Here is a 20756-nt window from a genome sequence, read left to right as displayed (position 1 = left end):
AAAGGTGTGCACCATCACTGCCCGGGAGAAAAAGATTTTACTGGATTGGAACTTTGACTTTAAGGAATAGAACCTGAATCCCAAACAAGTGCTGAAATACACAGAAAGTGTGCACATTAGAACAGGAGAACCTCGGGGAGCTGAGCTTAGGTATGTAACAGCTCCAAACTACAAACTGGTCATCAACAATAGATGGTTAAATGAGTACCATCAGGCAACGGACTGAGCAAATGGACTAAAGCTCTGGGCAGCCATATCTGAAGTATGTGGCTTTTCTGCAGGCCAGATAAATACCACAGAAGCCAGTGACTGCATGTAGGTCCCAGTTGACCAAATGTTGTATAATGCAATTAGGAATTCTATAGAAATATACTAGATTACCTTTCTTTCTTTTTTTTTTTTTTTTTTGTTTGTTTTTTGGTTTTTCGGGACAGGGTTTCTCTGTAGTTTTGGAGGCTGTCCTGGAACTAGCTCTTGTAGACCAGGCTGGTCTCGAACTCACAGAGATCCACCTGCCTCTGCCTCCCAAGTGCTGGGATTAAAGGTGTGCGCCACCAAGCCCAGCTAAATTACCTTTCTTGATAAGAATTTTCCATCCCTAGTTAGGGAGCTCCCAAGGTTCTTCAGGGAAGTTCATGTTCACTTTCTTAAGGGGTTCAGACCTCGGCTCTTGCCTTCTCCATAACCATGTGCCCAAAGAGCAGTGGTGAAGATACACCTGCACACTGGACTCTCACAGGTTCACTAGAACGAATCCAACAGGGTCCTGCTATTTCTCCTCACCGCCCCGCCTCTCTGCATGCTATTTTAACTCCTCACACTTTTCACCACTCGTCCCCAAGTAGCTTCTCCCTCTTCTCTTCAGATGCTCAATGCTGGCATTTCTTCAGGCCTGACTCTCATTCCTTTTTTTTTCTTTCTTTCTCATGTTCTTTTTCCTCCTCACATCTAATTTACATCCCCATTTTTTTTGGGGGGGGGAGGTCCATATGTCTTTACTTGCAAGTGTTCATTGCAAAGAGTCATTGGTCTAGTTTGAGGCCTCTGGTTTCTGCTACATTATGCTGGCCCCTCACTGGAACTCCTTTTGGTTATCCTGCTGTTGCCCTGTGTTATGGAAATCCTGTAGATTTCAGTCTGCAAGACCAGTCCCTTCACGTGTTCCAGCAGATCCCAGATGGAGTGGATGTTGAGGTGGGCCAACTCACAACCTTGGTTCTGGGCTTGGGTGGTTGCAGGGTTCAGCAGCCTGCCCATTTTCCTGCCCTCACCTCAGAGTGAGCTCTCCTGCATTGCCTTGGCGAGTTCACCCCTTGCAGAGATGATTAGGGTGCAGGGCCAGCTCTCCTGCCCTCATGTCCTTGGGATTGGATCTCCCATACTTACATCTTCAGGGCCAGCTCTACTGTGTTGTCCAGCACAGGGGTCACTCTCCCAAAGACCGACTAGCTCTCCCACTCTTATGACCTCAGGGCCAGCTCTGCCACCTGCTTCTGGTGCTGATGGGGGCAGGGGTCATCTCTCTCCCACCCATGCTACCATACAATAGGTGAGTAGTAATAAGGACAGCTCTTCCATGCTCACAATATCAGGGCTGGCTCCAGCTAATGGGGTTGGTTCTGCTGTGCTGCCCACACAAGGTACAGAGCCTGCCCTGTGTACAACCCCATTCTCAATCATACTCGAGGACTCCAGTGTCCTTTGTACTTTAGCCATACCCACTTGTGGAAGCTTCTGGACTACAGATCTTATACCGTATTTGCCCTCAGTTCTTAGACTGTCAGTAACAAGTCCAATTCACAACTGAGCCAAGTTTATGGCTTAGAGTTTCCTGTCCCTCTGGTTTTGTCATCAAGTGTTCTCAGGAAAGCCTCCCACCCTCATTCTGAAACAAGCTCTCCCCACTCTGTCATCTCCTTTCCCTTCTCTCATCTTCCAAATGCAATCTATAAGCTCACCCCTACTCTTCAATTGTCTCTCCTCTGCAATTCCTTCATGGTGTCTAGCTGGCAGCAGCCCTGGGTGGCTTCACTGCATTGGTGGTGCTTTCCTCCAAGCAACCGGAACGAAAATCTGACAGGTCACTTTCATTCAAGACTACCTCTTTCTGTGTCACTAAGGTGAAAACACTGTAACTTGCAGCCTTGTCCCATGTTGAGAACTTCGTGAATGTGAATGGTACTTTATTAGTCCTCCCTTAGTGAATGCTCCCACTAGGGAGTACTCATGTCATGTTCTGCTTGTCCAGCCTCCCACCTATTAATACTACCTTTAGGATATTTTCCCATTATTGTCAGCATGTATTTATCTTACAAAAGATTTCATCATCACAATTATTTGCTGCTTTACCACCCTCATGCTCTCCTGTCGCAGGTCCTTCCTCTTCTCAAATGTTCACTTCAACAGATTTATAGATAAAATCTAGACTCCACATATAAGAAAACACGAATCTGGTTTATTGCTTAACATGACCTCCAGCTCCATCCATTTTCCGGCAATAAATTTCATTCTTTATGCCTGAATAAAACTACCATATGGGCCAGAGAGCTGACCCAACAGATGATGCCGCTCACCATGGAAACCTGGTGGCCTGAGTTTGATACCTGGACCTTATGTAAAGATGGAAGGAGAGAAACAACGCCACAAAGTTGTTCTGATGTGTATGGTGGCACACACATTTATTCATGCTACATAGTAAGACACCCACTGTGTATGTGTATATTTTGTCCATTCATCTATTGGTTGGTTGTGCTGATTTGTTAGATCTTGTTTTTTGTGAATGCTACCACAATAAGCATGGATGTACCATGTCTCAAAGGAGTGGTAATTGCTAGGTGGTTTTTTTTTTTTTAAAGACAGGTTCCATGTGGGTACTTTTTGAGGAACCTCTAAACTGATTTCCACAGTGAGCAGCATTTTCCTTCACTTTTTGTGGTGCAGGGACTTGAACCCAGGGCCTCACACATGCTAGGCAAATGTTCTACCACTGGGTTACATCCTCAGCTCTTAGCATTTTCTTCTGTACTCAGTTCATACTCTAACAGCAGACCTTTACTTTTCCATTGTGCAAACCTTTCCATCCAGCAAGAAAGCTGACTTTGGGACAGCTCCTTCAGGATGCCTAAGGCAGGTGCAGCTTTATACTTAAGGCAGTTATCTCACTAACTCCGTCTTCTCACAGGGCCACCCACAGCAGCGACCATATCTAGTTATGCTGTTTCCCTTGGTACTATACACAATGCCTGGGCTGTTCAGAAATTTATCCAATAAACTGATGAATGTCCAAAACCAGTAGCTGTTTCTTTTTCCCCCATACATCATTGTTTATCTTTACAAGGTTGACATTCAGTAATAGGAAAGGTATGTTTAAGAACAAGCTTGCTCTTGTTTTCTGTTCTGTGCTAGAGTGGGTATAGCACAACAACTGTTACCACTACTGAGTTTCAAGTGCAAGACTGAGAAAACAAACATGCAAAAGCCAGTTGTACAGAAGAAAACCTTTTAATGCAACAGCAACACACAGTTCAATAAAATCAGTTCAATTAACTTCAACATATTAACAACAACAAACGACAAACAACAAAGCCTGAGGGGCTGCTGTTGGGGGGAAAGGTCAGTTCCTGCTCAGACTGGAGGGACACTAATCTCAAGGAGGCCTCTCTTCTCCCCATCCCAGGAGGAATTCGGGCTCTTTGAACAGCATAGGTAGCTCCATACAGAAGGCAACAGCACAGAGCCTCCAAGGGTCAGGCTTTGCCTTCCCACAAAGGGCCTGGACTAAAGGCACTGGGGCTCAACACAGGACGCTGTGCCAAGGACAGGGTGCAGATAGCAGCTGTACCCTTGGGGAGATGGCAGCCTTGGAGAACCAGCTCAACAGGCCGCTTTGGGTCTAGGTAAGCCAGCACTTTAGCCTGTCAACACTACCCTCCCAGTTCATATTAACTGCAGAGGTGTGGTGTCTGGGGACGTCACAAAGGCAACAATCAATCTGCGGCACATCTGGGTCATGACAATTGCCAAGTACTTTGTTGACAAGGACCAGGCTGAAGCAAGGGGATGAGGCCAGGGCTGTAGCTTCACACTTGAGCTCCAGTGTGAACCTTTCTGAAAAAACAAAACAAAACAAAACAAAACAAAAAAAACTGTCCTGTGCTTGTCTGTAATGGACTTAATTTGAACAAGCGAAGCTTCTCAGGTGGAAGGCTGCTACCTCTCCAAGGGGCCAAAGTGGGGTTGTTTTTGTACTCCCTTAGGGGCATGCTGGGTATGGGGGTGGATGCAGGGGAGGCCCGTAGCTTCTCTGGGAAGGTCAGGTAGAGGGGTCCTGTTGCCCTCTGGGGGTTTTAGTTCATGTTCTGGTTGACTTCCTGCCGTAACTTCTGTGCAGGGCCGTTCCTGGGTTCAATTTGTAGGAGGCTGCTAATATCTGTAAGGCTGGATTTATAGTCCTATGGAAGAGAAAAGAGGGGTTGAGGAAGGAACCTAGGAGAGGTGAGAACCAGCGGGAGTGGGAAAAGCTGCTGAGGTAGGAGAATGTTTTTAAACCCCAGAGCAGAGCTACAGCATGGCTTGAGGAGCACAGCAAGCGCTGCTTTACCTCAACACCAAGAGCCAGCACTGGCACAAATCTGTGGCTGTGGTTGGGCCTCTGGGTGGCGATCCCTTACCTTGAGTGCCTTGTAGGCTTGAGCCCGTCTGTAAAACGCCTTCACATTCTTTCCATCCAGCTTGAGGGCTTCTGTGCAGTCCTTTATTGCCTCCTTATACTGTTTCAGGACCAAATGGCAGAGCGCTCTGATGCGGAAAGACCATTACAGAAGTTCAATCACTTAAGGATCCCCACAAGCATCATGAGGTCTTTGGGGAGGACCTCATTTGCTCATCAGCACCCCTTCTGTGCTGTTGCTCTCCACCTCAATCCTCTCAAGTCTAACCTCACCTCCCAAAAGATTCAGGTTCATGTGTGCACGTGACAGCCACATGTGTGCTGTGCCCTTGGAAGCCAGAAGGTGTCGGATCCCCTGGAGCTAGAGTTATAGGTGCTGAGAACTGAAACCGGGTCCCTGGAAGAGCAGCCAGTGCTCTTAACTGATGAGCCATCTCTCTAGCGCTCCAGCCTTTTGTGCAGATGCAAAGCCTATAGGAAGCTTCATAACTGGCTCAGGAGTCCAGGGACTTGCCCAAAGCCTACTATTAGTGAGGGGCCAAGCTGGAGTTCAAACCAGTGGGTCTATAGGAACCCAGAGCCTGGCCCTGCTTAGTTCTGTCACTCACCACCTTGCATCAGGTTTTTTAAGCAAAGCAAAGTTGCCAAAACCTTTCAACAGATGAAAAACTTACCCATTTTAAGAAAAACCAAATGCATGAATATTGAATCCTAATTAATATTAGGCATGCTGATGTTTCAGGGGGAGTTATAAAGATGTGAGCAATTACTTTGGAAAAATCAACAGTAAGAGGATAGAGTACAGTGCTCAGCACTAGTTAGGGTATCCAGTACTATGTATGCACCTGAGAACTTAGATGATGAGTAGATGGGTGATAAAAACACATTTCCCCACTTTCCATACTTTGAAATGTCCCATAATAAAACACGGAAAATGCCCACTGTGTTTTTTCACCATTCAAGTTTAGTCCCGTTCTTTAAAGACAGTCACTAGAAGGAAGCAGCCCACTTATTTCCCTCACTGTTTTTAGTGGCGACAGAGCACTCACTAGCTAGCTATGGCACTGCCTGTCTTAAGGTCCCCTCACTGCAAGTGTTCCCACTGTTTGCAGCATGGTAAGTACATCCCGCTGCAGTGAACTCCCTCGGGGGAAGAGGCTGCTGGATCAAGAGATACCAACAGCTCTAACCCTGACTGTTATTGTCAGGCACTCTGAAGAAGTTACTAAGAGTTTCTTTTTCTATAATTGTAACAAACCTGGGCCTCAGATTTTAATTTCTGTGGAGATGGAAGAAAATGGTAGCTAATACATTTTACTTTTTTTTTTCTGGCCCTACTTGGTATCACACCAAGGGCCTTGTGTTAGCTGCTATAAACATGAAAAGGAGAACATCTTCATATAAGGTGTTTTAATATTATAAAACATAGAATTATCCTATTTCCTAAATAATTCCTGTAGGGTTTTCCTTCCATACTGCAAGGTAATCAGCTCACAGGCTCTTCCACAATAGTTTTATTTTTACATTTGAGACTGTGCTTTTCTAAAACTTTACTTGGAAATACAGAGGAAGAATTTGTATTTGACCCCCCTGGCCAATCCAACGTTACTTATACCTCTTCTCCCCACACTTAACTAAATGCTCTTGTTGTTTTTACTTTTTCCTGACAAACCCTGGAATCATCACCATGGCTTCAAAGTAAACACAAAACAAAGCTCTAACTCAGGCTGGAGTCCAGGTCAGGGACAGAGTGCTGGCCTAGCATGCTGCTTAGCACTGCTCCCTCACCCAAGGGGAGGCCACATATTAAATGAGCGTATTATAAACGAAGGGGAGTAAGGAGAGTAAGACTACAGCCCAGATACAGCTGCTTAAACAACAGCATTTAAACAAATTCTTCAGTTATGGTAAAAGTAGTTTTTAGAAGGAGCTAATGGGTGTGTAGCAGCATCAAGGCTGAGGAACTTACAGAAAGGCATGTGGCAAATGGGCCGCAGGCTTCCTTTACAAGTTAGCCTAACAAAGGAACACCCTGGTCCCATCAAGCTCAGAAAGTGCAGGCCCAAGTTCCATCCAAAACCTAAACTAAAAGTTCTCTTTTCAACTCTTAAGAAGCAAAACCAAACCTGAGAGAGCTAAATCGACTTAACTCCTTCCGCTATCTATCGCCTGTGAGCACGGCTCCCACAGGAGATGCCCTGGCCCCAGCACAAGCACTTCAGCGAGCGCGCCTAAGCAACGCGCCACTCTCTCAAACACATCTTATTTTTCAATTTTCTTCAACTGAAAAACACTGTCTCCGTGTGTACATGATATGTGCACGTGGGTACATCTGCTGTGTCATACATGTGAAGGCCAGTATATAACCATCTGTGGAGTCAGGTTTCTCTTTCCAACTTTATTAAATGTGGGCTCTGGGGATCAGAACTCAGGTTGTGTGGCAAGCACCTTACACCTGGGAGTTAGCTCATTACCTGGAAACTTGATTTATCCTAAAAGTTTTTACTAAGCAACAAGGAAGTTCTATCAGATCAAAGATCTTTTTAAAAGCTTTTTTTTTTTTTTTTTTTTATTACATATACACTGTTCTACCTACATGCCAGAAGAGGGCACCAGATTGAACTGAATTGTGGATGGTTGTGAGCCACCACGTGGTTGCTGGGAACTGAACTCAGGACCTCTGGAAGAGCAGTCAGTGCTCTTAACCTCTGAGCCTTCTCTCCAGCCCGCAGATCAAAGAATTTTTGAAAAGATTTATTGTTTTTGTGCTGGCACGTGTTTAATATGCACCATGTGTATACAGGTGGATCCCAGGCATGGAAGTTATAGGTCATTGAACTGTTTGGTATGGGGCTGGGAACCATGCTCTTTACCTCACAGCCATCTCTTCAGTTCCCAGATTAAAGATGCTGTAACTAGACTACTGAGTGCATGTGGTATTGATAACAATTGTGTGATGAGACACAGCCTCTTGCTGGTTTATCAAGCTTCTGACAATAAAATAAACGGATTGGGCGGTGGTGGCGCACGCCTTTAATCCCAGTACTCGGGAGGCAGAGGCAGGTGGATCTCTGTGAGTTCGAGACCAGCCTGGTCTACAAGAGGAGTTCCAGGACAGCCTCCAAAGCCACAGAGAAACCCTGTCTCGGAAAAAAAAAACAAACACGGATTTCACTGGCGCCAGATTCCAGCTCTGCCACCACCACGTAAAGGCTATCAGAGCCTAGACAGCACCTTGATTCTCAACTTCACAAACCAGTAATACCCCTCTCTGTCACCTACACCAGCACAGAGCACCATCCCACACAATGGGGGTGTGTGTGCTTGTATGTGTGTGCCCTGTGCTGTACCCTACATATGAGAAGCTACAACAGTCAGGTCCCACCCGGCTTATTTGTCTGTGCTTGGAGTGAAGCGTGTGGAATAGGAAATGGCAGGTAGAAAAATTACACATACTAAAGACAAGACAGAGTCAGGAGTTTATCTGGTGAACACCAGGAACTACCCCAAATTTATTATTCAAAGCTTTTATACCCCAATCAAAAGAGGGGAGGCAAAAAGACTTCCTTACCAAGATACAAAGAATAAGCAAGCTAATTATCTTTTGAATACCCAAAACATCAAGTAACCACACCCTGCACCAAATATTCTGTTATCAAGAAAAGACATCCATTAGCTACACCTTAGGCCAGACATCCTGTCTTGAAAGAGCAATAGTGGGTTTGAACTTTCTGACCTTAAGGTCAAGATAAAGTGGAGCCATTTTATGGGCCCTGTGTCTGTCACCTACACTGAAGCATGGTATAGAGCAGTGATCCTACATGAATGGGGGAGGGGAGGACACGCCCTGGCTCCTGGGCCTTCACCATCAGTGCTTCCCAACAGCAGCTCCCACTGCAGAGCCTGCTACAGGCCCACAGGTCTGCACTCAGCCAGAATCTAGGCCACAGTAGTCACTCTACTAGCTTGGCTCTAGGCCAGAACTGTCAGAAACAGGTGGGTTAAGGCAGCCATGGGTGGAGAGCAGGCTGTGCTGACACTTAAAAGCTTAAAACTCTGGGATGAGGACTACCAACACCTGGTTCAGTTCTGAGGTAGGTGGAATGCACACGACTACCTGAAAAGGACCCGAACCCCTCCATAATCAGGAGTCTGTGGTAGGCAAGCACCCCACACTGAGCTACACCCCAGCCTTCAGAATCAGCAGCTGTGCAGAAGGTACCTGTTGCTGTACGTGGCAGATTCCAGGCTACTAAACAAGAGGCTCTCACTGTACTTCTCAATAGCTTTCTTATGGTTGCCCTTCTTTACAAGCTCATTGCCTTCTTCCTTCAGAACTCGGGCTCTCTCCACATCCCCAGCAGAAGGCACTAGACGCAAATTCAGAAGAGGAAAAAACCATGGGTCAGGTGCTCCAATGAGATCAGTGAGATCTCTTCAGCATCCTCCCTCCCAAGTTAGGGACTGCCTTGAGGCCGCCAAAGATTCTTTCTGACTACAGAGCCCTCTAATTAATGGCTTCTAGTCAATTCAAGGCTTTCATTAGAAGAGGATGGAGACTTACAAATACACTTACACATGCATATTATATATATGATAAAAAGCAAGCCAAGTTTACTTATAACACTGCCACTGGGTAGCTGAATGTTCTGCATGACCTACTTGAGTACCTCAGTTTCCTCCCCAGTGTGAAGGGCTATGTCAGGATCAGATCTGAGACTAATACACGAGAAAGCAGAGAATAGCCCACAAACTTAACGAGAGGCATCAAGTAAAGAAAGGCTGCAGCTTCTGGGTTTCAGACAGGGGCTGAAGAAGGCTAGTTCTGTTTTGCTGTGAGCCTGTGAGTATCCACTTTCACCAGTCACCGGAAGCTCTGCTCCAGGGGGAAGAGTACAGAATAAGGTGAAGCCAAGCTGCTTACACTACAGCATTTTTAGGGACCTCACTGCATATGGCTCCAATTAACTGTCCCAGTCTCATTCCTCAGCACCACATTTTAATCTTTAAAAACTATCATGGCAAAATACTCAATATTTACAACCAGGGCAAAATTGCGGGAATAAAATCAGCGCCAACTCATCCCAGCTTAGGAATTCTTACTAGGGCCTAAAGCCACTTGTCACAGAGCTTCATATGAAGAAGCAAGTATTTCTATAGTCTTTATGGCTTGGTTGCTTTCCTCTCAACATTCTATCTCTGAGATTTGTCTGTTGATATATGGACCTGCAGTTGATAACATTTTCACTTCTAAAATTCCGGGAAGGATGAGTTTTGTTTTGCTACTACAAAACATCTGTAGTGAACACTCCCATGCACAGGAGTGTGAGTTCTAGAGCAGCCCAGTAGCATGGATGCACGCAGACTCAGTTTCATCTGGGCTCTGCAATATGCCTCTCCAACCCCAGTCATTTTTATTCATGCATTTCCCTTCTCCAGCTCCTTCCACTGCCTCTGTCTCCAATTTTCCTCCCCAATGACCTCATCCTTTAAGGTCTAAGCTTAAGATGTCACTTTTATCACCCACCCCAGTGTGCTCGCTTGACTCCTCAATTTAAACTTCCCAAACACTAACAATTCCATGGCACCAGCTTTTCCTCCATATACATTAAAGCACCATCACCATAACTCAGTTCCTCACTAGACCAGGAGTTCCCTAAGGCTCAAGTTTTGTCCTCTGTGTTCTAATGCTTAGCACAGGGTGGGTAACACATGGCATGGCTCAGTGACTCCAGGAGGCCATCTAGTTCATAAGCACTCTGAAATTCTTTTCTAAGAGTGGAAAACAACCAGACTCCCACATGCTGTATAGGGAGGGAGCTTCCTGCAAAGAGGAGTGAGGAGTAGCCTCTTCCACTATCTAAGACTTACCTATTAAAAAAGAGCTCTACTCCTGGTTCCTTGTGTACTTCCCTATCTGACTCACACTTGTTAGCCCAGGACAGTGCTCCTGGAACACTAGTGAGAGCTTCCCAGAAGACAATCTCCTGCTACAGCTGCCCAGCTGTCCGTTTGCTCTTATTCCTACTTCTCCAGGGTCACCCAGGACATGTGTCCTCAGGGAGGCATCACTTCTAGTTATGAGAATGATCCCAAGGAGAGGGGGCTGAGACAGTTATAGAACCTCATCTTCTCATCACAGCAGCCTGTGACCAATTATAGCAGGAGACTGGGAAAATAGAAGCTAAGTATATAAAAGCAAGTGTCAAAATTTTAACTAGTGATTGAGGGGCAGATAAGAGTGGGATGGGGTTTTTGGCATATAATTATGAGCCAATACATTTCCTTTATTATTTTGTAATGTTGGAAGTTTCTGTTCTTGCAATCAAAAACATTCTCAGAAACATACTCCAAATACTGCTAGAGAATAAGAGCTAGCACTTGCACCTATGTGCCAGGCCAGGTTTACACATCTTGTATCGTTTAAGTCGGTCACTGATGACATCACTGTATAGTTAAGGAGACAGTCTCTAAGAAGTTATTAGAGACCTTTTTATGGTGTTTTCCACTTCATTTATTTTCTAACAGCTAAGTGAGGCCAATTTTCAGAAGTTCCTCTAAACTCCCTAGACTGACACTTAGAGCTCACCTCTGCTCTTTGTAGTTTCTTTGGATTTGTTTTTAGCTGTCTCTTTGTGATTCTCCGAAGGCAAGGAATTCCATCTCTTCTGGGCTGAAACAGGCACCACAGGAATAGGGGGCAGCTTCAGGCGCCACTCAGGCCCAAGTGAGTCCATGAGAGCCCTAGTGATTCTGGAAGGAAAAGGTGAGTTGCAGGACATCTGGCCAAGTCAAGTGGTTCCCCTTTCAAACCCAAGGGGTGGAGAATCCTTCACAAGGCAGGGAACATTCCCTCCTCCCCATTCCTGTTTCCCTCATGCTCCTTCAAACAGATGAATGGGAGTCGACGACCCATCAAATTCTCAGATCTGACACTATGGCACTTTCCCTTAGCCTGACTGCTATACATGAATTTTAAGTTCCACTGCTACTTGTTAAAGATAAATTTTGCGACTCACCCCTAAGAAAGGATCCCATTAAAAAAAAAAAAAATGCTATTTTCTCAATGTCACTAGTTCAATGCATGTAAGCACTTATCATCTGCTTACTGTTCAAATAATTTCTTTCAAGTGTCAAACTTGGCCCATTCAACAACATCAAAACCTCAGAGCTTCCCATTTGTAGGCTAATATGCCCCGTGAGCCCTGGTTCTTCCTCCTCTCCATTTTAATTGTGTGTCCTTGGGCTGGCTGTGTGGCTCAGCGGTAGAGTGTTTACCTAGCACATACAACGCACAAGGTTTAATCCTTAGCACTGCAAAAACAAATGAGCAAAAGAGCTCCTTCTCTCCTGATCCTTATGTACACCTTTCCTCATGGCCCACTATTCCTTCATTTTCCATTCCTACTCTGGAGACCTAACTAACTCCTGCTTATTTAATTTTCAACTTAAAATGGTGCTTTTTGCCCATGATGTACATGTTGTTAATGGAAATGGATTTCAGGCACCTAGCATATCACCTGGATCCCACCAAGACACGGTAAGTACACACTACATGCGAGAATAAAGCTCCGATAGTCATGTTCCTGTTACAAGAATAAAACCACACAGATTGAAATTACAACAAATTTCATAGCCTCTCACTAGGTTTTTTCCTGCTTGGCCCATCTATTCCAATTCTCTGCAACCCTATTTCCTAGCATTTCCCTCCAAAGCATTCTTCCTTATACCCCAAATAAAAACCTGCCTGCCTGGATGCTTGTGATGGTTAATCTTAATTGCTGAGGCTGGAGAGATGACTGTGTGTAAGAGACTTGTTTTGTCCCTCCCACCCCCCATTTTGCTCAACTTATAAAACTCTTCTGGATACCCCTTACCACTGCAGCTACACTCCTGTCTCCCTTTAGAGGGACATAACCACTGTGTGAACTGCCATCTGCTTCCGATCTCACTGAAGTGCTTCCCTCAGCTTCACTAGTGACTTCATTGGCCTCCTTCTTCCCAGCTGGGCGAGAACCCCTCTTCTGTCCTGGAGCAACCTGTGCTGGCCACATACTTTACGCTGCACTGACTACACTGAGTCTGTGCATGCCAACTAGTACTCCCTCTGAAGCCAAGAGCTGTGTAAAGACAGAGAGTCAGGCCTCATTCAGCAGGTCCCTGTGCAAAGTCTGGCACAAAACTGGTAGTGTTTGGTGAATGACAAAAAGGCTCAAAGAGAAAACTGGGTGTTGACAAAGGCAACCAAGAAACCAAACACAGACGATAATTACACTATTAGTTTGGTGCTTGGCTTTCTAGCAGCCCACAAGAAAGGGAATTGTGATCAAATATACAAACAAGGGTATCCATGAAAAATCAAACTAGCCATGGCTCAGGAGACCAGAAAGATGTTTTCACACTTACAATACCCCACCCAGCAGCATTCTAGTTCCTTGTGTTTTTTACTCTTCAATTAGAGTTAGCACTACGAACACAAGTGAGGTCTGAATCTCCTCTCAATTTTGCTATCCTCCACTGAGCCTCCTATACTTTAAAGAGAGCTCAATAAATATTAGTGTGAGAATGAATGTGTACATGTAGACAAACATCATTGATCTCAGTAACTCTTGACTTTAAAACAAATCCATTTTACTATTTTTAATTAAGTATATGTGTAGGAGTCTGTCCACTGGAGTGCAAGTGCCCATAGATGCATCAGATCATTTTGGAGTTAGAATTACAGATGGTTGTGAGCTGTCCAATGTAGGTGTTAGGAATCAAACTCAGGTCCCCTGCAAAAGCAGCAAGCACTCATAACTGCTAAGCAATCTCTTCAACTCTAGTTACATATTACACAATCTACTAAATACAGCAGCAGATACTCCTCATAAACTTGGTCAAACATATTCTGAGTATTGAGGGAGCAGTTGAATAAAAAAGCTGAACATGACAGTATACACCCATAAAATCCCAGAGAGGCAGACAGGGGATCTTGGGAGTGCTTGCCAGTTAAATTTAGCCAAACCGATGTGCCTTGTCAATGAGAAACTGTCAAAAAATAAGGTTGGAAGTGATAAAGGAAGACAACCAACATCAACCGATGGCCTCTACATGTATACACGAACACACACACAGTTTTTCAAGCATAGTCAGAACACAACCAAAGCATTAGCCAACCAAGGGTACTGGCTCCATGTTCCATGGAGAAGTTCTGAAGTACACTGGGCTCACCTGTTGATGCCTTCCAGGGCTGACGCCACATTGTTATCAATCTGCAGCACAGTTTTATAGTCAACATAGGCCAGGGTGTACTTCTCCAGGGCTTCATATGCAGATGCTCTTCGCAGCAAGGGCTTGATGCTGAAGGGAACCAAGGCCAGCGCTCTAGAACAGGAAGCAAAAATGTCACCTATCTGCCAGGTCAACAGGCTTCCTCAACAGTGTAGTGACTCAGGCAGGGTCATCTGCAGCAGTCAGTACAACGGAGTTAATTTCTGGCAGAAAGACACCATTTCTAGGATAGGTAGGGAATTCTCAACTTAGACTGCATTGCAAAGGGAAAGAAGGCAGAGAGCCACTAACGAAACGTATGTGCATGGGTGTCAACTTTTAAGCCCTCCACCCCCACCCAAATGAAGAACAGGAGTCTCTCAGTTTTCATGTGGACATGTTTTCACATCGTGGTCCAGCAGAAGTAACAAACACTCTCAGCAGCTGAGTTTGCACTCTACCCACACTACCACTAGCCGTGGGACTCCAGGCAAATCACTTTATTATCCTGGTCTTTGGCAATGCATTCTGCTCTGAGAAGGGGGATAAACTTCCCACTGAGTGAGTGCCCTGTGAAAGAGAAAAAGCTAGCATAGGCTCCTTGAGTGCACTTCTCCCTATTCCCACATGCATGTAAAACAGCATCACATCTAGGGAAGAACACAGTTAGCAGATGTGTGCCAGTTTAGCAATGATCAATAAGGCTAGCCGGAAAAATTGTTCAATGTCCTGTACAACTGGTTACTGAGATTGTCATTTTTTTCCTTCTTTCTCTTGCCTCGCATTGCAACCCCCCCCCATGCTTCGAGACAGGGTCTCACTATGTAGCCCAGAATGGCCTGGAACTCATATAGACAGGCTAGCCTTGATCTCATAAAGAGCTGCCTGCCTCTGCCTACCCAACACTGGGATTAAAGACGTGCCTCCCCATCTCTTGGCTTCTTTAGACAACTGGTTAACACCTAACCCCCTCCCTCCCTCCCTCCCTCCCTCTCACATCATCATCCCAGTCAGTCAGTCAGTCAGTCAGTCACTGTAACTGTATCTCACCTCATGTGCAAGTGTCACAGAGGCTTTAAAGCCTCCCTCTCAGTTCCTACCCTACACTATTCTCAGAAGCACTGAGCCCAAACTCCAAAAACAAGGACCCAAGGGGACTGCCATTCTAAGTGGCCTGATGATATTTAGTGACACTTTCTAAGATCTGTCAGAGAGAAATGGTGGGATTCTTCCAAAGAAAAAACCTGGCTTGATCTCTGAAAACCCTCAGGCATTCCAGAGCCTCCCCGGGCCACTTACGAAGTGCAATCTTTGATGCAGTCTGTGCAGTTCCCATCCTTCAAGTAGCATGCTGCACGGTTGGAGTACAGAACGCTTTCTTCTTCAGGGTCTGCAGAACCTGCCCGGGTGGAGGCAGGAAGAGCAAGAACATCATGAGTTGGGAGACAGATGTCAGAGGACATAGGGATGCACCTCATACCTGGTGCTCTCCAGGTTTCAGGAAAGGCAGTAGAGAGTACTGGAGCCTAACCAGACTTCTGTCAGGTAGGGTAGCACAGCAAGATCTCTGCCATTCACAGAAACTAAGCATCCATCCTCATGTATTCATTTTAGTACAGAAGTTGGTACCAGATAAAAAGATAAACATGAAACAGCTGGATACTACCTTAGAAAAAGCAATCTCTAGCTACTTCAGTATGTGGGCTAACTTTATTACAAAAGCATGGGGGACTCAATAGAAAAAAAAAAACCAACAACAACAAGGAAAAGAACAATAATAAATGCCTGAAAGAGGGAGTGACCCAGAGTTGCAGATAAACGCAAGCCAGAGAACAGTTAAGTCAGAAAAGACTTTGCCAGAGAAGTGGTAACAGAGGTGGGTCTGTCAGGACTATGGGCAACTCAATCAAAGTGAACTACCCCAAAGGGACAATTACTGGTCATTTCTCTAAAGCCAATGCTTACTCTCACCAGTCACAGACGCTCAAATCTCTCACTGTGACCTTACCCATTTTAATTTTTTAAATTTACTGTGTGTGTATGTATATGTGAGCATGTGCCCAAGGAATGCATGAGGAGGTTAGAGGACAACTTGACGGAGTCAGTTCTCTCCTTCCACCATGTGTGTCCAAGGAACAGAACTCAGAGCACCAGGCTTGGCAGCAAGTGCCTTTACCTCCCGAACCACCTTATAGACCCCAATTTTCATCTTAAAAATATTTTTATTAATCTGAGAATTTCATTAAATGTATTTTGGTCATATTACTCCCCATTTCCCCCTAGACTCACCTCTACTTCCACCCTCCCAGCTTGTTACTTTAAACCCTGGTTTTCATTTTAAAAAACCCCAACTACGTTTTACTCATTAGCATGGGTCATAAAACACAGAAAATAAGAAAATGGTGCTGACCAAGTAACTCCTAGGTATGTAGTTCAAAGATCTTACTGAAAAATTCAACTTAGACATTAAACTGTATAATATTCAGCATATACTATTCTAGCAAAATTAGTTGTTCCCACCATACCCCCCTTTTTTGAGTCAGGTCTCACTATTTAAGTTGGCCTTGAACTAGCAATTCCCCTGCCTCAGCCCCTGCAAAGCATTGGGGCTTCAATCTCTCAATCTCTCTCTCTCTCTCTCTCTCTCTCTCTCTCTCTCTCTCTCTCTCTCTCTCTCTCTCTCCTTAAAACAAATAGCTGGTGTGGTGACATATGCCTTCAATCTCAGCACTCCTGAGGCAGGGGCAGGAGGATTTCAGTCTTACTATATGGAGAAAGCTAGCTCTGACCTTCCAACAGCCTTCCTGCTCCAGCCTCTTGAATGCTGGAGCTAACAGGTGGCTAACAGGTGGGCACCTCCACAACCTCACTCACTCATTCTGGAGCAAGTCTCACTGTGTACTGTAACCGGTCTGGAAGCTGCTACATAGACTAGACTGACCTCCATCCATGCCCATCCTTGTCCCTGTGCTCCCTTTCCCTAGAGGGCAGCATAACCCTCAAGAGAGGTGTGAATTCTCAAGCACTGCCCATTTTAGTATATAAACTAACAGTGTCATTAAGTGTTTCCCAAGGGGCATCACAGGGCCTATTCTTTTGCAACTTGCTTCAGGAAGTATGATACCATGTTTTCATTTGATATCTTTCATTCAGTGCTAACAACAATAAACATTCTTCTCTTAGGCCAGTAAACAGAGGTGCGGTAAATACATCCTTGCTATAAGGATCAAGTACAAGCACTTAAAAACCAGTAATTCAACAATCTAAGCAACAGGAGAGGCTACCTTAAATGCCCTCCCCTGATAATGAGGGCATAACTTATATGCCACACGATAAGCCCTCATCCAGCAGCTGGTGGAAGTAGAAGCAGACACCCACAGCTAATCACTGAACTGAACTGGAACCCAGATGCAGAGAAGGACAAGTAAAGAGCAAAGGGGTCCAGACCAGGCTGGTGAAACCCACAGAAACAGCTGACCTGAACACTGGGGAACTCTTTCTCCCCAGACTGATAGCTGGGACACCAGCATGGGACTGATCCAGACCCCAGGAACATGGGTTTCAGTGAGGAAACCTCGAAACTACAGGACCTCCTGTAGTTGTTCAGTACTTATCCCTAGCATAAGTGTGGACTTGGGAGCCCATTCCACATAAGAGGAATACTCCCCGAGTCAAGACACAAGGGGGTGGGCCTAGGCCCTATCCCAAAGGATACGATAGACTCTGATGACACCCTATGGAAGGCCTCACCATCCAGGGGAAGCGGAAAGGATATGTGATAGGTAGGGTTTTAGTGGGGTGGTGGTGGTGGTAGGGGAGGACGGGAGGGAGAGGGAACTGGGATTGTCATGTAAAACAATCTTGTTTCTAATTCAAATAAAAAACAATCTGTAAAAAAAAGTAAATAAATAAATAAACAAAACCAGTAATTCATCTCAAGTTCCCAAAGCAGAGCTGCTCACAGAAGCAGGGGGGTGCGATGGAAAGGTTTTGAGGACCTCAAATCTAGCTGATGGTCCTACAAATTCACTCAATCTTTCCACACACTTGTGTGCACCTACCTACATGTGAAGGATTCCCCATAAATATATAAAATACTTTATGTGCACTGGTGTTTTGCCTGCATGTATGTCTGTGTGAGGCTGTCAGTTCTCCTAGAACTGGTGTTTCAGACAGTTTTGACCCTCCCATGTGGGTCCTGGGAATTGAACCTGGGTCCTCTGGAAGAGCAGTTAGTGCTCTTAATCGCTGAGACATCTCTCCAGTTACAGCCCCCCCCCCAACTGATCAGAGAAGTCAAGAAAATTACCCACAAAATCACATAGAAAATCAGTAGTAAGATCACAACAAAAATCTGGTAAAAACCAGGGTAACTATTCTAGGGGGTCTCAGAAGGAACCCCCACAAAAGCATAGCTTTTCTGAGGTAGCAGTGATTATGTTTATTCAGGGAAGGGGGCTGTGAATGAAAGAAGGCAACAGCTTCAGAGTCCTCAGCAACTTCATGATGTGTGACCCACATGATGTGAGGAGCCCAAGGTTTCCAGGAAGAAAAACAGGATAACTTGAAGTTATAAAAACTTTAAACAATGGGCTGGAAAGAGGGCTCAGAGGTTAAGAGCACTGACTGCTCCTCCAGAGAACCTGAGTTCAATTCCCAGGGTGGCTCACAACCATCCGTTATGAGATCTGGTTCCCTCTTCTGGTGTGCAGATATACATGGAAGCAGATGTTGTATACATAATAAATAAAATCTTAAAAACTTTAAACAAAAAAGAGGAATTTTGAAGATTATGGAGAAGTGTAACTAATTAAAAACTTGGACTCAAGAGGGCTGGAGAGATGGCTCAGAGGTTTTTAAAAGCATGTACTGATCCTGCAGAGGACCAGAGTTCAGTTCCCATCACCCACATAAGGCCGTTCACAACTCTAAGGGGAATGATGCCCCATGCACGTTCCCCTCCCCCACACGCTTAAGATAATAAAAAGAAAACTTAAAAAAACAAAACAAAACAAAACCCTGGACTCAGAAATCAGACAAATCTATATTCAGATCCTGGGTCTGACATTTCACTGTTCGTGCAATCCTAGTTAGGCAATTAATTCTTCTGAATTCCTCATCTGCAAGTGTCTGATCGATGTGATCATAGTGAAGATAACAATGACAATATCTAGCACACAGAAAAATACTCAACGAACGCTATCAAGAAGTGAGAATGAGGACTTAAGAGAAGACAAGATTCAAGGCTGTCCTCAAGTCAAAGCTTCTGGAACTTTGGGCAAAGGCTAGGAGAACTGGTAACATGTCGTTCCTCTGTTTCAAGAGCTTCCAATTAGGGGATATGATTCTAACTCTTTGGAGGTCTTAAACCGCCTACACGATAAGGTTTTACCTACTTCATATCTTAAATATTCTCATTAGCAGATCATACTGTTTATTCTTTCTGGATCCTTTCTGAGGATTCCCTACACCTGGGATGCTCAATGCCCAAAGCATTAAGACACCGAGCTACTCAATGGTCATCACCTCAAATATCGCTTGAGAAATCCATGATTTCCTTTCTAAGGAATCCAACTCTATCACATTAGCTTGTTTTTATAGCTCTAATCACAGTGGTCTCCTTTACTTATTCAAAAACATAAGACAAGTGCCCCCAGGAAGTTTGACCACTGAAAAGGACTCCATCTCGCCACATTGAGTCAGTATAAAGGAAAAAAACAAAAGGTGCTCAACTGAAAACGTGGGGAGGAGCGAATCCGCTATATCCTCAAGGACCCGAGGGAGGCCTGAGTAACTAACTACCTTGGGGTACAAAGCAAGAGGACAGTTAAAAAGCAGGCAGAAAGAGCCAAGTTAAGTTTTTCACAGGATGCCAAAGCGGGGAAGATGCGGGAGCGTGGTGGGAGGGCCTGGTGCAGCGGTTGGCCTGGGGAAAAGACCTGGAACACCAGGTGAGGCCAGGGCACCGAAGCGGGTGCATGACGCCTGCAGGCCCGGAGGGGAAGCGCGGGGCGGGTTCCTACCTCGCGCCTGCAGCAGCCGCACCGCGCGCTCCTACAGCGCCGAGGCCTCGGCGTACTGGCCGTTGCGGAAACTCTGGTTGCCGGCAGCGCGGAGCTCTTCCACAGAGTCCAGAGTCTGAGAGTTTGGGGGCCATCCCGGGAGGCGGGCAAACAGGGACCACCTCCGTTTCCCGCAGAGTAGCGCGCCACAGCTTCCGGGCGGAAGCGGCGGCTGCGAGCCCTTAAGGCCCGCAGCCCACTGGCCTCGGGGGGGGGCGGGGCCGGGGGGTCGCGGCTAGGTGGCGAGGGCCGGGAGGGGAGCGCGGGGACGAGGCCTGGGAGGGCCCGGTGCGGCGGTTGGACGCGGGGAGAGGAAAACCCCAAGGCTGAGCCCACCTGAGGCCCGGTGCGGGGATGCAGGTGGAGGACGCAGGCCCGGAGGGGAAACGCGGGGCGGGTTCCTACCTCGCGCCTGCAGCAGCCGCAGTGCGCGCTCGTACAGCGCCGAGGCCTCGCCGTACTGGCCATTGCGGAAGTTCTGGTTGCCGGCAGCGCGGAGCTGCTCCACAGAGTCTGAGACCTTGGGGGCCATCCCCGGGAGGCCGGTAAACAGAGACCAACGCGGCCGCCGCGAACTAGTGCGCCACAGCTTCCGCCCGGAAGCCGCGGCTGCGTGCCTTTAAGGCCGGCGGCTGACTGGTCTCGAGGGGCGGGGCCAGACGGGGTGGGGCCAGTGGTCGGCGGGCGGGCGGGCGGAAGCGTGGGCTCCAGCCCTTAAGTCTGGCCGCTCATTGTTCTCCAGGGGTGGGGCCGGGAGGGGCGGAGCCAAGAGG

General features: G+C 46.2%; 1 protein-coding gene across 1 annotated transcript; it reads right to left on the bottom strand.

Annotated features, from left to right (window-relative positions):
- Positions 1 to 3485: 3485 nt before the first annotated feature.
- Positions 3486 to 20593, bottom strand: Tomm34 (translocase of outer mitochondrial membrane 34). The gene is made up of 7 exons (XM_027423476.2): positions 20389 to 20593; positions 15221 to 15320; positions 13883 to 14035; positions 11259 to 11422; positions 8892 to 9039; positions 4671 to 4797; positions 3486 to 4451 (listed from the first exon to the last, which is right to left on the bottom strand). Exons 1-7 carry the CDS (start codon positions 20513 to 20515, stop codon positions 4347 to 4349), a joined length of 924 nt encoding a protein of 307 aa, XP_027279277.1. The 5' UTR covers positions 20516 to 20593; the 3' UTR covers positions 3486 to 4346.
- Positions 20594 to 20756: the final 163 nt, after the last annotated feature.

The sequence above is a fragment of the Cricetulus griseus genome, chromosome 6, assembly GCF_003668045.3.
Source record: "Cricetulus griseus strain 17A/GY chromosome 6, alternate assembly CriGri-PICRH-1.0, whole genome shotgun sequence".
NCBI lineage: Eukaryota > Metazoa > Chordata > Mammalia > Rodentia > Cricetidae > Cricetulus > Cricetulus griseus.
The sequence above is the reverse complement of the archived record's forward strand: the minus strand, read 5'-3'. Positions and strand labels throughout refer to the sequence as shown.